The sequence below is a fragment of the Manacus candei genome, unplaced genomic scaffold, assembly GCF_025592945.1.
Source record: "Manacus candei isolate 608988 ecotype Guabito, Panama unplaced genomic scaffold, ASM2559294v1 h1tg000061l, whole genome shotgun sequence".
NCBI lineage: Eukaryota > Metazoa > Chordata > Aves > Passeriformes > Pipridae > Manacus > Manacus candei.
The window spans coordinates 2,482,663-2,500,501 of record NW_026138109.1 but is presented as its reverse complement, the minus strand read 5'-3'; the positions used below and the strand labels follow the sequence as shown (position 1 = coordinate 2,500,501).

At 41.7% G+C, this 17,839-nt stretch overlaps 1 protein-coding gene across 1 annotated transcript in view; it reads left to right on the top strand.

Annotated features, from left to right (window-relative positions):
- Positions 1-17,839, top strand: part of PARP8 (poly(ADP-ribose) polymerase family member 8) — a 131,553-nt gene that overhangs the window by 68,587 nt on the left and 45,127 nt on the right. The window contains exons 4-7 of the mRNA XM_051804755.1: positions 1,857-1,946; positions 3,266-3,339; positions 5,732-5,809; positions 10,117-10,211. Coding sequence (XP_051660715.1) covers positions 1,857-1,946; positions 3,266-3,339; positions 5,732-5,809; positions 10,117-10,211 — 337 coding nt within the window. The remainder of the gene's footprint in view (positions 1-1,856; positions 1,947-3,265; positions 3,340-5,731; positions 5,810-10,116; positions 10,212-17,839) is intronic.

The window sequence follows — 17,839 nt, the reverse complement described above, 5'->3', positions numbered from 1 at the left end:
GGCAGTCTTTTTTTCCATATATGTATGTGTATTCGTTACAGAACATACTGCTTTTCCTAGGTTTTTTGTACAGCAATAAGCTGTAGCACAAGGATTTCCTTTCTCCCATCCTTATATATGGTATTAGATATATCTAGAGCCAAATGGTGTCCTCACTTATCCCAGCTCATTAGACTCTATAGCAGTAACTTGCACTCTCCAGCCTGGAAAGGGATGGGCCTGTGTTGTTTATGCCCAAAAACTATCCAGCATGGTGAGGCTGACACTGAAATGATGGCAACAAGGTGGAGTATGCAAATAGAGGCAAGACAGGTCTTTTTGGAGAGTGTAAGATGCAGCTGTCCTGGAGGCATAGCTCAATGCCTCTCCTGCCAGCAGACAAAAGTAGAAGGAGTGAATGCTGGCAGAAGGGACCCCACTTAATTTGCATGATGCCGTGGCTCTAAAACATGTCCCTGTGCCCAGCGTGCAGCAGAGCAGACACCAACTCAGCTGATGGAGCAGGTTGCTGTGCCCACTGGAGCGCCTAGGAATCGATGTTGGCCTCCTGCAGAACTGCCTGCACACAGTCTGTGTGTGTTGAGCCAACCACAGATCACTCACAGTGCCCTCATGGGACAGCATAGGAGCGGGAGCAGGCAAAGGTGCAGGACAGTGTCAGACTCGGCAGATGCATGTGAACGTGGTAGAAAGGCTGTTTCCCAGGTGGCCAGGAAAACCCCAGGACCCATTTGTGCGTGGCACACCGTGCAAAGAATGGCTGGCAGCCCAGGCTCCCTCTTGATAAAGGTGGCTCAAAAGTGCTGTGATACAAAGGATGGTATTACTTAATTTTCCTCTCAATTAATTTTAATGTCTTTAACATTTTACTGGAAGCACCTGGGTCAAAGGCTTTGAGGTTTCAGCAGTATGTTTGAAATTACTTGTGAGTTCATGAACTTTGCTGATGTGGAACTGGGTTGTTCAGAATTGTAATAGATAAGTCCTTCTTTCAGTTCTTTTATTTGTCTCTTTATCTGTATTGTCTTAATTGTCAACCTTTCTGCTCTAGAGCACAAGTTTCAATTCAGCCCAGATCATTAGAAAACAAAATACCATTACTGTCATAGGCGGTTCAGCAGTACATGCAAAATTAGCTTGTGCAGATAGTACACAAAATCGTGCTGCTTCTTGTTTGTTGTTGGTAAACGTTTGGTTGGAAAGCAAAAAAAAAGCAACCAAACCGAAAAAACCAAACAGAACACAACCTCAGCCTAATCCTTATGTTTTTAAAGAAAATTTGGAATAGACTTATCATATTCATATGCATACCTAGTGTTTTTGTTAAGTGGGATGACTTTTTTTTTTCCTGAATCAGGCACAGGAAAGGTTATCCACTGATTAGAAGACACTTCAAAAAACCTTTGTGTGACTAGACAAAATGAGGCATGGGTATTTTGCATAATTGGCTGTTAATACCCAGCTCTCAGTGCAGCCTTCACTCTGCACAGCAGATCTAGCCTGAGTTTTAGTATCAGGCATAGCAAAAAAACAGAGAACAAGAATTAATTCTGGAAAAGGTTGGCCACAGTAAGCCTTGTGGTTTGGTTCAGAGCACCTCTAGGTGTGAGTCATAAAAGTCATGACATTGAACTCCAGGGGTTTGCTTTATAAAGGTTGGGTCTGAGTCTTCCATCCTTTTTCTTTTTGTTAACAATCTTAAAAGAAAAAAGCCAAATGCCCCAGGAAGATAGTGCTTAGCTCCCCTAACCATCTTCAAAGTGGTTCCTTGTGGTACAAGGGTGGGGCAAGAAACATGGGAAAGGGTTGGCAGAGCACAATGGGACTTCACCATGCAAAATGTTTTTCTTTCATAGATAACACTTATGTTTCCAGTTCTGATAACGATGAAGATGTGTTAGTCACAACAGAACCAATTCCAGTAATTTTCCATCAAATTGCTACAGGTAATCTTATGTCTGGATAGTTTTATCAAGTTCATACTTTGTGAGGAAAGACAAGTCCACACTTAAAGGGAGATGTGTTAATGTGTACAGCTGTACAGTTTGCTATTTTCTCACAGTCTTGCCATAGTAAATTGTCCTACTTTCGGAACAGAAGAAATTAAAATACCTCCTTTAAGGATCACCACATTTGTGTAGGCAAATGTATTTTATTCTTTTAATGTCTTGCAGCCTGTGCTAGAGAAATTCCCCTTGAATAGTTGGAGGTGCTTAATACTTCTCAATTAAAAGGTTTTGTGTTCACATGCTTAAAACTTGACTAAATCTTCACCATTGTAGATGAAATAGTCTGTAACTACCATTGCCTCTGGTGAATTATTTCAGGAAGTCTCAAACAAAATGGTTCAGCTGTTTCACTAAATTAGACTATAGCAAAACGATATATTTTTTCCGAATGATTTTGGAAACCTCTCATTTTAAATTATTTCCTTATTTTTAAAAACTATTTGATACACAGAAAGGTATGCTTGTCAGGCATACAGGCATTTATACTGTATATAATAAAGGTTTGTGCATATTCCACAGAGACATTTTATATTTTAGCAGGTAAATTCTCAGATTGTTTCAGGTTACTGAAGAAACTGCACAGACAGTCTTAATTCTGGCAGTTCTTCAGACAGGGACACTTCACTTTGTAATTTTTTTATTATTACTATTGTAAGTCTGTAGGGCTTTTTTTTGCATAACACAGAATTACTTTGAATTCCACTGGAAGACCAGTATGATCTCTGATCACCTGTCTCTGATCTCATTTTTGCAGATGTAAATCAAGAGTAATTTTATTGAAGTGGGTACAGTGGCACACAAACAAAATCTTGGTATTATAGTCAGAAGTTTGAAATTAATTTTACTTGCAAATACTTCTTTAATTTGAAAAGAAATGAAACCCATCATTTAAAATAGAGTGAAACCCCATGCTTTATATGGAAGATGATCTGATTTAAGTTTCATGAGGGGTTTTGATTTTTCGTTCTTTTATAAATTATACAAAATTAATGAATGATGCTAAACTGTAAATCACAAATTGGCAAAAACAGATCTCCTGGGTGAATCAGCTGAGTTTCAATTCACATTTAAAAACATGGGAGGTAGGGGCTTCCTAATTTTAGACTGTTGCATTGTAAACTCTTTGATGCATTTCACATCTGTAACTTTTTGTTCCTTATTTGCTCTCCTACTGCAACTAAGAATTCCAAGTCTGCTTATGCAAAATTATTTCACATTTTTTCACATATGTTCCCTATTTTCTTTTTTTTTTAAAGAATTAATAAGAAAAAACAGTGATGTCAACTATTGCTTATCCATAAAATCAAAGTTACAGAGGGAGAATGGAGAGGTATGTATTTCTTGTATGCATATTTTTACAGAAATTGTTTTAAGAAACAGCAGTAAATAATAAAATATGAATGGTTACCACAGACTTCCTATCAAAGTGTGCTTATGCAATCTGTACATGTTTACACATTTTAAAACCTGAGCATGTTTCATGTGTGGATGAACCAGCGATTCACTTAATTGTGATAGAAATTCTCCTTCTGTCCTAGGAAATGTGGTTTTGACGTTTATCCCATTTTTTTGTTTGACAGTGGTGTAGACCCTATCTGCCCTAAAAATACAGCTCTCCTGGAGAAGTAGATTGTGATCACATTACCTTTTAGCCTGCTCTTGCGCATAAGACCACATCCCAATTATTTAGCTCACTGCTTCTTCATGCAGCCTGCAGCAGTCCCACTGGAAGCTCTAGACCTCTGCTTGACTCTCCTCACCATAAGTAGGGTCTTGAGTATTAAGGTCTTCCAGTCATGGTTGTATTTATGCTGTACCTGCTGCTAATCACTCCCTGACCAGTCTCATTGATACATTAAGAAAGCAGTGGCACTAATGTGAAGTCTGCAAGGCTTGACAGTGTTATGGGCTCAAAGAAAGTACCACATAGGCTCCTACTTCAAGCATTGTCAGGAACTCGGGTGCTTGAGTTAAGATTTCCTTTGATAAGATGGATGCTGTTTCTTGACGACTGCGTTTAAGGCTATGATCTGTATTTGACCTTGGAAGGGGAGGATAAGCATGTCTAGATGCTGTATGCATTGTTAGTTTTTTTTAGTAAATCAAACCTGATTTGATGTAAAAAACTGCATTGAAAATACTTTGCTTCTACTGGCTCATCATTGTATTCAGTGCTCTGTGAACATGGGAAAAATTCAAGTATGGGAAGAATTCACCCATTTGATTAAAAACCTGAGATATAGTTAGCTTCTGTGGGACAGGATTTGAGCTTTTATTTTGTTTTTAATTGAACAAGGTATTTAAATGTGAAAGTACTGAAAATAAAAACCCTTTATAGAAAGTCTCTAATACTGACCATTTCTGTTGGCTACGCAGTTGAAGGTTTGGTTAGGATATGATTAGTTTTTCACTGTTCTAATGCGAGAGTTTGGAATTTTTGTTCAGTTGAGTCCTGTTCTAAAACAGATTTCCCTTTGAGCTAAGGTTGTTCTAAAACAAAGAAGAATAAAGCAATTTTATTTCTTTTCAGTGAAGTAGAAGCAGAAGTTATTTTTATACCTTGTTGCACAAAATTGCGACAAGATTGGTCAAAATACAATTTTTACACTGTATATATACATACAGTGAATAGAGCAGAATTTTAAAGGCAGAGATAGGGAAATGGGATTACGATGTCTGACCATAGAAATTGTTGGTATGGGTATATTTTGGCATTCATGACTATGGAATTTAGGGGTAATGTCTGTTATTTGATTCATACATCTGATTTCTGTTCCATTACAGCAGTTCTGTGCAGGACATAAATAAAAAAGAAGCAACTGGTACATCATGTTCAGATTAAAGTGAAGAATTGCAATTTTAACAGGTGGTCTTTAGGGGTTCCTAGTCAGCATAGGTCGTAGAAATAATGTATGCATTGTGGGAAACAAGAATTAATATCTCAAGCAATTGCGTAATTATAAGAAAAGGTTCCATTCTTGGGAAACAGAATATAACATTTCATCTCATGCTGATTTGCAGTCTGTACCATGATCAGTTCTATTTACTTGATGCAATTATTCACAGGGCAGCTTATTTAGAGCAGGTTTTACTTAGGTAAGCATATGACTTTCTAATCCTTAACTTTTCACTGTCTCAGAGCACAACTAGTCAAAAAATTAAGTTTGACCTTTTCTGGCATCAGCATGGACTTTCTGTTAAAAAGAGTAATTAGCCAATGGTGTGTCAGTTTTTCACAGAAGGAAATGTTAGATATTCTGTGTTTGGAATCGAATTATTTCCTTAAAGTGTTTGAGTTCATTTACAAGACTAAAGTAAAATAAAATTGCTAGGTCACTGAAACAGCAAAAGAACTAAGTCCAGAACCAGTCTTGGTGGGTAAGTTATGCTTTGTTTAGCAAAAGCACAGAGTGAAGTATCCCTGCATAGTCTGCTGAATTATCCAGTTCTTTAAAATACCACATTGTCTCTGTAGCCAGACAAGAATTATTGCTCCAACATATATTCAGGTATTTTCATATACCCTGTATTAGGTGCTTGTTTTCTCTCATATTTCACTATTCTTAAAATCAGCCCTCTGGAAAAATTATAATTAAGGATCTCTTAAGAAAGGATGCTATGAGCTTACTTGTAAAAAAGAAATTCTTGTAGTTATATTTAGAGCTATAAATGCAAGATCAGCATATTACTTTTATCATTGTTAACTTTCCTTTTTCATTAAGGAGTCACGGCACAACAGCACAGTTGAAGAAGACTCTGAAGGAGATAATGATTCTGAGGAATTTTATTATGGAGGGCAGGTAATGCAGAAAACTTTGCACGATTTTCAAAAAAAGTAGTATTTGAAAGTTCTTTTGGTTTTTCCATTATAAATTTATGATATTTCATTATGTTATGGATAGAGTGCCATGAGTATATGTACGTAGTGTTTTGTAGCAAAAATATTATGTTATACTTTATCTCAAATTCAAAATAAGATTACATTGTTTACATCTGCAAAGCTGTTAGAATGGAAAAAGCAAATATTCTCCAAGAAGCTTGAAAATAGAAGCTAGTTGCTTACTTCCAGGAAATAGCTTATCCCATTATTGATACAAATCTGGCTGGGAAGGCCAGCTGGATCCAAATCTGTTTCCTTCTGGAGAACTACCATTTTTTAAAGTCAAGACCCCTGCATTTTAATGGTAAAAATGGTTATTACAAAACAGTTTTGGTCCAGGCAGTTCTTCTTCTGAGCTCTACAGTAACATTCACCTTGAAAAATGCAGCATATTTTGGATGAAAGTACTACTCTATGTCTTTCCTTCTTGTTCCCTCAGCAAAATTAATTATTACATTCTCTTATGTGTTGGGAAATAAAATCTTTTCATACCTTTTCCTTCCACAATGTGCTTCACACTGCTAGGCTCTTCATGCAGATTTGTTTTTTAGCCTAAATGTTTCCCCAAGGAATCATTCCTCACTTAATGTTATTAGAACTGTTTGTTTCGGTGAACATTTTAACAAATTACTGTAGCTGGTTATGAAAGTTGTCGCTGCCTTAGCCTTGAGTCTGAAGCCATCCGTGCCCTGGATGCAGAGCCAAGGCTGCAGGAGCATGCCAGCAGTGCCAGCAGGGTGGGTCGGTGCAGAGAGCGTGGGATGCTGATGAGCAGGACATCGCTGAGCCTCTTCTCTTGCAGAGCCAACAGTGCGGTGGGGTTTGAACACAAAATGCATGTCAGGGTTCTTTACAGTTAAAAAAAAAAAAAAAAAAAGGCATGCCCCTGAAAAGCTATTAAAAGTTATATTGAAAGTGGAACTGAAAAAATGTATTTTCAGTGTCAGAAATAACATGGGGTATTGATTCATGTTCACTTTAGAAACGACTGCAGGAATTGCCTCCCTTCAGCTGCTGACTCCTACAACCCCATGCTGGCGAGTGCTGGGGAGAACCATACACATAATTCAGTGCAAAGAGCAATGTCTTATTTTAATCTGCCTGAGAGGAAAAAGCTTCTGATCTTGCCCTGTAGTGATGAGTTGTGTGTGCTGGCTTCATTTTTCAACTCTGAAGAAAGGGCAGTAACCTCAAGGTGAAGGAAAAGGCAGAAAACAACTGGAAACTGCTTGTTTCTTGAACCACAGCTAATAGATTTGGTAAAGGATGCCTGCCAGTGCCCAAATGAATGAATAAATATTAACACTGCCTATGAGACATGAACACAGAGAGCAAGCAGTACATAATTTTGCAAGGTGTAAAAGAGCTGTGTAATAGGCAAGACTAGTTAGAATTTAGTTGCTTTATATTAAAGTTGAAACTGCATTATATTGCGTTGTCTTCTTTTTAAGGTAATACATTTAACTGAAGGAATTGTAACTGGCAAAAAAAAAATTAGGTCTGCAATAAAAATAAAATATCAAATGATTGTTAATGTCTTGAGTATAGAATGTCCAAAGCACAAAATATGGAGAACAAGGGGTGGGGGGAAGTATCACAGAAAGTGTATTTAACAACAAAAACAGAGGAAATTTTGAATTTAAAATTTCATGGTCAAAGAGACAAAATTCTAAAGAAGACCTGTAGAACTGAAGAAAATACTGAGGGCTCAGAAAATAAATAGCAAATCAGGTAATGAACAAGTTCCTTAAAAGATAAAAGGAACAATCCTTTTTCAAACAGTGTTTGTAAGATGTTAAGTGAGCACCAGGTGTATTGGAAAGACAAAAGAGTTGACTGTATGTGTGGGGAACAAGGAAGGCAAGCTCCTTCATTTGAGACAAGTGTGTGCTGTGTCCACAGAGAAAGGGGACAAAAATAGTGACTTTAGCAACTAGTGGGAAGAGATGCCAGTGTAATTGTGTGCAGTACAGTTGGGAAAGATGGAGGCCTTAATTCTTAGCATTTCTGAATGGTTACAGCTTGAAAGACATGAGAGTTGCTGATGATTAAACAAGGACCATGGAAGATGGGAAATGGCATTTGATGGGCAGTGAAAAGAGCAACCTTTTGGTTGTAAATTAAATGTTTGTATTCACTTTCTAGGCACCTGCTTGCAATCCTCCCTAAGTATTTAATGGATAAATACTTTAAAGTAGCTAAGTGGTTCAATGGCCTAAGACCTATTGATTTTGAAAGGGATTTACATTTGTAAATCACTTAATCTCCTTTTAAAAAGCAACGTTTTGTCATTATGTGGGGCAAAATAATCTGAATAAGGTTTTATATTAAAAACTGAGACTTTCTAGACACAGATCTTTCAGTCAGAGCAAAGTTACCATATTTTTTAGCCTTTATATTCACTTTCTCTGCAACTCTTTGTTAATTCTTGCTTTGAATCTCTATATTCTACATTTGCAAATGAGAACCAGAGATGAAAACAGTAATACTACTGCCTTTGGCTCTCTCTCTACCTCCCTGTTGTTCTTCAGTTACAGGACATACTTGAAAATGCAGAAATACAAAACTCTGACAGTCTCCTCTGCGTACATCAACGTGTCTGTGGCACTAATTCAGGAGTGAAAAGTACCATACTGTGGTCTTAAAATATACCAGAACACTGCTTTGTTTCCTTTTTGAATTTATAGCCTCTTAGCATCAGAAAATAGATAACAAAAAGCATTGTGTTGAGCAGTTCAGTGTTCTGCATAGTATTCCTTTTGGATTTTACTGTTATTGATGTTTAAGACTGATTTAAAAATCTTGTTTAGGACCAACAAAGTTGGCAAGTGCACCCCAGCTGTGATTTGTGAAATGATTGCTGTGCTGTCTTTGGAAGCAGGACAGCAATTATTTATGCATCTTTAAAGAATTCTTCTTTGAGTAATGAGCATGTTAAAAGGATTGGTTTCCCCCTACTTAAAGTGAAAAAAAATTACAAGGTTTTCTTCCCATGCTCTTCTACTTGGAAAATTGTTCTAACATGCCTACCCAAACTAAGGAAGGATATTTTATAAACTTTCTGATATGAATATCATTGATACCTCTGATAAATACATACTGATGGTATGCTGATGAATTCTGTGCCTTATATTTGAACAAGTCTAATCAAATTATTTTTTACTCATTTTCACATGTAAAAAAGTGATCATCTGATTATTATTTTAAAACTATTGAAATTTAATTAGATTGAAATGCACATCTCTAAATATCAGAGCTCAAAGTGTCACAGCACTGGTTTTCTACAGATTGGGATGTACCAATGGAAGAAGCAATAGTGCAGTTGGATGCAGCTTTGCAATAGCAAGAATTGTCTGCAGGAATTCGTCTATAAGGATATAGATATGTGTATGTCTAAAGGGATAAATTAAACTCTAGTGCTTTGCTCTCTGAATTTGTCAAAGGTACAGAGCAAATCCTGCACTCATTTTTGAATTTGTCCAAATCTAGGGAGTTCATTGACTTCTATGGAATTACTGTCATTCTAATAGTTATAAAGAAGTAGATTTAGGATCGCACAATCAGGATTATATTTCTTGAGAAGAAGGTAATAATGGACATATTTTTAATAGATTGTTATGTGCCAAACGAGGTATTTTTGATTTTGTAGAAGAGAGGAGGATATTAATTATTTTTACTTCATATATTCCAACCAAGCCAGCTCACAAGTTTTGCTTTATATTGTAAGCACAAACATAACTTTTTCCATTTTTCATGTAGAGTTTGAAAAAAAAAAAAAGGAGTGGAGGTGTTGGTGTCTAAATAGGTGTTTCATTACACCTAGTGTATGTGAGAGTGAGACAAGAAAGAGTGAGCAAACCTTTGTCCTGTAGTTGTTGGACTGGGATGATAGGACTGGGGAGATTTGGTTCATATCCTGCTTAATATTTTTGAAATACAGGAATGTCCCAGAACAAACTGTGGGACAGAATAGGACAGATAGATGAGACTCCACAAACAGCAGAACCCTCAAAACTTTTCAAGGCAGAGGTGCCTGCTTGAAAAATCTCATTACTTAGCAGAATAGATGGCCTCAGTGCTTCAGCTAATCAACACTGTGCCTTTTCTGAGGATGGCATTAAGGAATCTTAATGCAATATATTTTGCAGGGGGAACTTTCAAGAGCCTAGATACATGCCAGTAATGAAATAAATAAGAACTCCCAAGATGTTTTTCTTTCCACAATAGGTTAGCTATGATGGAGAACTTCACAAGCACCCACAGCTGGAGGCTGATTTGACAGCTGTGAGAGAGATCTATGGACCTAATGCAGTATCTCTCAGGTACGTCATTGACCTTACTGTATTGTGGAGCCTTTAATATTTTGGATATTGAGTTCCATGTGGACCTTCCCTGACTGCTGAAGCACTAGTCTCTTCTGGTGAAGAAATGCAGAAAGCACATTTTGTGTCACAAAAGAAAGGAGCGCTGAAAACAGGCAATAATGCTGGGTTTTCACTTTTTTGTTTAGGTTTGGGTTTTGTTGTTGTTGTTGTTCAGTATAGGTACAAGTGGCTGTGCTGAGAACAAGCCCTGGAAGCCTGTTCTGAAACATCATTGTCTTTTGCAGTTCTGGTAGTATTTGATCAGGCTGTTGTATTTTGTTGAAAATTACTAATCAACATTTCTCTAAACCCTTGTTAAACTCCTTTTCTGTCATGCTCTGTATATGGCCCTGGAGGTGAACAAGAGGAATGATAAGCGATTTAATAAATATTTTCCTTAGGGAAGGACTGAAGGAGTTGGATTTGTCTAGTCTAGAAAAAAGAGAAGGAAAAAACACAGTAACAGTTTTTCTTCTTCAAAAAAGCTGTTCGTAGGTAGAAGGAATGATCAAATATTCTGTATTGTCATCATGAGAGACAATAAAAACCTAGGATTTCATTAGAGGTTAGGGAAGCTTTCTAACTGTGAGTATCTAAAGTATCCTACACAGGGAAGTGATGGAACCTCAGTCAGATATGGATTGCTAAGAGTAATTACACAAAAATTCTGTTGGACATAGATAAGCATGCATGATTCTGCCATAGGGCATATCTATATGATATTTCGAATATGCTTCAGATATTTATAACTTTATTTTCCGTCTGTGTAATCTTAATAATTTCATAAAAATAACAGGTAGGCAAGATGTAACAGACCTGTCAGAAGTATTGAAAGGGAAATATCAAAGTTGTCATACAAACCAAGTAATAAAATGGAGATAAGATAATAATCTTAGGCATACATATAGTACAAGTAATTATTTCCATTAATCTCTAAACAGTAAGCTGTGTTATTTTGTCATAAGAAGAGAGAACATGCCTACAACTATGGTGTACTGCAACTGTTCAAATTAAGTAGGTGTCCTAGTTAGGACAGCTGAGATCAATTCATCATGGTGGGTGTAACCCAAAACTGTATTCTATAGCCTTCCATGTCATTTCCCAGAAACTAGACTATTGTTGTCAATAGACTATTCGCACCCTCTGCCCATAGAGCCTGACTCCTCAGGCTATAAACTAGGTGTTAAGAGGCCTGTGAGATAGAAGGATGTTTCTGTCCTCACACCCTTTGTGAAACTCCCCGCCCTGAGGAGAGTACCAAGCATTCCTGCCTGAACTGGAGGATATATAATCTTGGAGTTTTGGAACATTTTTCAACCCACTCGTGGGATCCAGAGGACGGCTGCATCTCATCGCTCTCAACCAGACTTAGACCACCACTGGACTGCGATCACCAGTTCTGGCCAGACTGCAGCAGCTCTCCCACCAGCAGGTTCTTCCCCTCTCCCTTTACTTTGGACTCAAACAGGGCCCAAGGAACACCACTTTGTTCAGGCCCCAGGGTACTGGGTTATACATTTGGGTTTTTGTGGGTTGAGACCAATTGTTTGTTTGTATTATTGTACTTACTGTATTATTTTAATAAACTGTTATTCTGACTTATAATCTCTCCTTTGAGTTGGGTTCATTCCCCCTGCTGGTTAACTTTTAAACCAGCACATTTTGGCGCCCAAACGTCGGGCAGAGAGAGAGAAGTCAGAATCACAATTTCATTTGAAGCATTTGTCTATTTGAATATAGAAACTCCCTGATCACCATGTTGTTTGATGCACTCAGATGGATGTTGTATTTGAGCCTGTTCATATTTCCACAGATGGGGTATTATTTGCCTGTTTTGATGCTCTCTTTAAGACCAGGGAGAGGGATCCAAATTGCTTTATTAGTATATTATGTTTATGTCATTCTAACATCAGAAGCAATGAGTTTCATTGTAAATGTGTATTCAGTCCTGTTTGCCTGTCCTGGTTTGGGTTGCTACCTCTGGGACCTCATTAAAAATCGTACCCAGCTTTTTGGGGGAACAGGGGTGGATGGTTTCCAGCCTCCCACCTCCTTCTTCCCCTTCAGACCTGCTACAACAGTTTTTGAAAATATTGAGTTCCCTTTTGATGTTAAGGACAGCATAATGTTATTGTTAGTGTTGCTCTGTCTGCTCTGTACTGTGTACACCATGTTTAGGGTCAGAAAAGTGCCTTTTAGGGAGGTTGTTTGGACACCTGCCCTGGGAGCAGATAATGCTGAGTGGCACGGGAAGTGGGAGGACATCAGCCAGTATTTGGAAAAGTTTTCTCCTCCAGTGATCTGGAAATTCACCCCTGAACAACTGCAGGATCCTGTTAGCATGATAAGACTGGTGAAGGAAAAATGCTCTGGCAGCTCCAGAGATGGCCAGCTCACAGCAACCTGCTGGGCCCTGGCCACTGCCTACCGGGCACTGCTTGACATGGTACAGCACTGTCAGGGGGAGGAGAGAAGGAGCAAATCCGCAGACACCACGTCCACCCAAACCACAGCTGAGTCAGAGGGAGAAAGAAATAAACCAACCGGCACCGTGTCCACACAAACCATCGAGGAGCCAGAAGAACAAGCAAAACCAATAGCAGTCGCCCCTGTCCAGAAAAGGAAATCAAAGACTAAATCAGTTCGCATAGCAAATGATGACGAAGAGGCGGGACCTTCACATCCACCGGAGGAGACAGAGCCAGAAATAATCACTCGGTCCCTATCCCTGGGTGAGCTACATGAGCTCCGGAGAGAGTTCACACGACAGGCAAATGAGTCCATTCTGACCTGGCTGCTCCGAATCTGGGATGCCACAGCTAATGATACAGTTCTAGATGGGAGTGAAGCCAGACAGCTGGGATCCCTGTCTCGAGATGTAGTCATTGATCAGGGGACTGGAAGGAGGCAGGAAACTCTCAGCCTCTGGCGGCGACTGTTGTCCAGTGTGAGGGAGAGATACCTTTGCAAGGAGGACCTCCACGTACAGCAAGGACAGTGGAACACGATGGAACAAGGTATCCGGTGCTTAAGGGAGTTAGCTGTACTGGAGATAATCTTTTCAGAGGATGAAAGATTCCCTAAAAGTCCAGATGGCGTACAGTGCACCTCCCAAATGTGGTTAAAGTTTGCACGACTCGGGCCAGAAATGTATTCCCGCTACTTAGCAACGCTGCAATGGAGGGAGGGAGAGGACAAGGTGGGAGCATTGGTTAGCAAACTCAGGATTTATGAAGACACTGTCACCGCCCCATTACGAGCCCACGTCTCATCCGTGGAAACCAAACTGGCTGAACACGTCCGAAGCCTGGAAGAGAAAATTGAAGAGGGACACCAGAAGCTAAGAGAAGAAATTAAAGAAGGGATTTTCCATATCTCGCCAGGACGAACAAGAGTCTCTGCTATCAGGAGCCAGCGTTCCCCAGCTAAGGAGAGAAGGTACACTCCACGTGGCGATCTATGGTTTTACCTCCGTGAGCACAGAGAAGATATGAGGAAGTGGGATGGGAAACCCACCTCTTCCTTAGCAGCCCGGGTACGTGAACTGAAAAGAGGAACAAATACCATAAAGAACTCTTCAAGGGTAAACGTTGCTCCAGTCTCTCGTGGGCAAGACTCCAGACGGTACAGGAATGATGATACGTCTGATCCTCTTGAAGGGACCTCCAGGTCATACCCACAAGAAGAGCACAATGAGTACCATGATCAGGACTAGGGGTGCCCTGCCTCTAGCCAGGTAGAGGAGAGGGACAATCGAGTCTATTGGACTGTGTGGATTCGGTGGCCTGGCACATCAGAGCCACAAAGATATAAGGCTTTAGTGGACACTGGCGCACAATGTACATTAATGCCATCAAGATACGTAGGGGCAGAATCCATCTCTATTTCTGGGGTGACAGGGGGATCCCAACAGCTGACTGTACTGGAAGCCGAAGTGAGCCTGACTGGGAAGGAATGGCACAGACACCCCATCGTGACTGGTCCAGAGGCCCCGTGTATCCTTGGCATAGATTACCTGAGGAGTGGGTATTTCAAAGACCCAAAAGGACTTCGTTGGGCTTTTGGCATAGCTGCTGTGGAGACGGAGGAAATTAGACAGTTGAACACCTTGCCTGGTCTCTCAGAGGACCCCTCTGCTGTGGGACTGCTGAAGGTTGAAGAACAATTGGTACCGATAGCCACAGCAACAGTGCACCGTCGGCAATACCGCACCGACCGGGACTCTGTGACCCCTATACATAAGATGATCCGTGAACTGGAGACCCAGGGGGTGGTCAGCAAGACTCGCTCACCCTTTAATAGCCCTATATGGCCAGTGCGTAAGTCCAGCGGAGAGTGGAGGCTGACGGTGGATTACCGTGGACTCAATGAAGTCACACCACCCCTGAGTGCTGCTGTGCCGGACATGCTGGAGCTCCAGTATGAGCTGGAGTCCAAGGCAGCCAAGTGGTATGCCACCATTGACATAGCCAATGCCTTTTTCTCCATTCCTTTGGCAGCGGAGTGCAGGCCACAATTTGCTTTCACTTGGAGAGGTGTGCAGTACACCTGGAATCGACTGCCTCAGGGGTGGAAACACAGTCCCAGCATTTGCCATGGACTGATCCAGACTGCACTGGAAAAGGGTGAGGCTCCAGAGCACCTACAGTACATTGATGACATCATTGTATGGGGGAACACAGCGGGTGAAGTCTTCGAGAAAGGAGAGAAGATAATCCAGATTCTCCTAAGAGCCGGTTTTGCCATTAAACGGAGTAAGGTCAAGGGACCTGCTCAGGAAATTCAGTTCCTAGGAGTCAAGTGGCAAGATGGACGCCGCCTAATTCCAATGGAGGTGATTAACAAAATAGCAGCCATGTCCCCACCAACCAGCAAGAAGGAAACACAGGCTTTCCTAGGCGCTGTGGGCTTTTGGAGGATGCATATCCCCGAGTATAGTCAGATTGTAAGCCCTCTCTACCTTGTGACACGGAAGAAAAATGATTTCCAGTGGGGCCCCGAACAACAACAAGCCTTTGAACAAATTAAACAGGAGATTGCCCATGCGGTAGCCCTTGGGCCAGTAAGGACAGGACAGGACGTGAAGAACGTGCTCTACACCGCAGCCGGGGAGAATGGCCCTTCTTGGAGCCTCTGGCAGAAAGTGCCTGGGGAGACCCGAGGACGACCGCTGGGATTCTGGAGTCGGGGATACAAAGGATCTGAAGCCAGCTATACACCAACTGAGAAAGAGATCCTGGCTGCCTATGAAGGAGTTCGAGCTGCCTCAGAAGTAATCGGCACCGAAGCGCAGCTCCTCCTGGCACCCCGACTACCAGTGCTGGGCTGGATGTTCAAGGGAAGAGTTCCTTCCACACATCATGCCACCGATGCCACATGGAGTAAGTGGATCGCTCTGATCACGCAGCGAACCCGGATAGGGAATCCTAATCGCCCTGGGATTCTGGAAATTATCACCAATTGGCCCGAAGGTGAGAGTTTCGGACTATCCTCTGAAGAAGAGGAGGAGAAGGTGACACGAGCTGAGGAGGCCCCACCATATGACAAGCTACCCGCAGATGAAAGGCGATATGTGCTCTTCACGGATGGCTCCTGCCGCATTGTAGGGACAAACCGAAAATGGAAGGCAGCTGTATGGAGTCCCACACGGCGAGTTGCAGAAGCGACCGAAGGACAAGGTGGGTCAAGTCAGTTTGCAGAGCTTAAAGCCGTTCAGTTGGCTTTGGATATAGCTGAACGAGAGAAGTGGCCAAGACTCTATCTCTACACTGACTCATGGATGGTGGCCAATGCTCTGTGGGGATGGCTGGAGCGATGGAAAAAGGCCAACTGGCAGCGCCAAGGGAAACCCATCTGGGCGGCGGAGATGTGGCAGGACATCGCTGGCCGGGTAGAGAAGCTGAGTGTGAAGGTCCGTCATGTAGACGCTCATGTAGGCAAGAAATGGGCTAATGAGGAGCATTGTAACAACGAGCAGGCGGACCGAGCTGCCAGGATTAAAGTCTCTCAGGTAGATCTGGATTGGCAGCACAAAGGAGAATTATTTCTGGCTCGATGGACCCATGACGCCTCCGGTCACCAGGGGAGAGATGCAACATACAGATGGGCTCGTGACCGAGGGGTGGACTTAACCAAGGACATTGTCTCACAGGTCATCCATGACTGTGAGACATGTGCTGCCATCAAGCAGGCCAAGCGGGTGAAGCCTCTATGGTATGGTGGACGGTGGTCGAAGTACAGGTATGGGGAAGCCTGGCAAGTTGACTACATCACGCTCCCCAAAACCCGCCAAGGCAAGCACTACGTACTGACCATGGTAGAAGGAAGCACTGGATGGTTGGAGACATACCCCGTGCCTCATGCCACTGCCCGGAATACCATCCTGGGCCTTGAAAAACAAGTCCTGTGGCGACACGGCACCCCGGAGAGAATTGAGTCTGATAATGGGACCCATTTCAAGAATGGCCTTGTAGACACCTGGGCCAAAGAGCACGGCATTGAGTGGGTGTATCATATCCCCTACCATGCACCAGCTGCTGGAAAAGTCGAGCGGTGCAACGGACTGCTGAAAACCACCCTGAAGGCACTGTGTGGGGAGACTCTCAAACACTGGGAGCTGCATTTAGCAAAGGCCACCTGGTTGGTCAACACCCGAGGTTCCATCAATCGAGCTGGCCCTGCCCAATCAGAACTTTTGCATACTGTAGATGGAGATAAAGTCCCCGTGGTACATATGAGAGGAATGTTAGGGAAGACTGTTTGGATTAGTCCCACCTCAAGCAAAGGCAAACCCATCCAAGGGATTGTTTTTGCTCAGGGACCTGGTTCCACCTGGTGGGTAATGCAAAAAGATGGGGAGACACGTTGTGTACCACAAGGGGACCTAATTTTGAGTGAGAATGGTCTGTAATGTTTCATTGTATATATATATATAGATAGATGTATATAGTTTTAGAGGGATATAGTTTTTAAAGGGGATTAATTTGGGCATGACATGGATGGCATAGAATAAGGGGTGGATAATGTCCTAGTTAGGACAGCTGAGATCAATTCATCATGGTGGGTGTAGCCCAAAACTGTATTCTATAGCCTTCCATGTCATTTCCCAGAAACTAGACTATTGTTGTCAATAGACTATTCGCACCCTCTGCCCATAGAGCCTGACTCCTCAGGCTATAAACTAGGTGTTAAGAGGCCTGTGAGATAGGAAGATGTTTCTGTCCTCACACCCTTTGTGAAACTCCCCGCCCTGAGGAGAGTACCAAGCATTCCTGCCTGAACTGGAGGATATATAATCTTGGAGTTTTGGAACATTTTTCAACCCACTCGTGGGATCCAGAGGACGGCTGCATCTCATCGCTCTCAACCAGACTGAGACCACCACTGGACTGCGATCACCAGTTCTGGCCAGACTGCAGCAGCTCTCCCACCAGCAGGTTCTTCCCCTCTCCCTTTACTTTGGACTCAAACAGGGCCCAAGGAACACCACTTTGTTCAGGCCCCAGGGTACTGGGTTATACATTTGGGTTTTTGTGGGTTGAGACCAATTGTTTGTTTGTATTATTGTACTTACTGTATTATTTTAA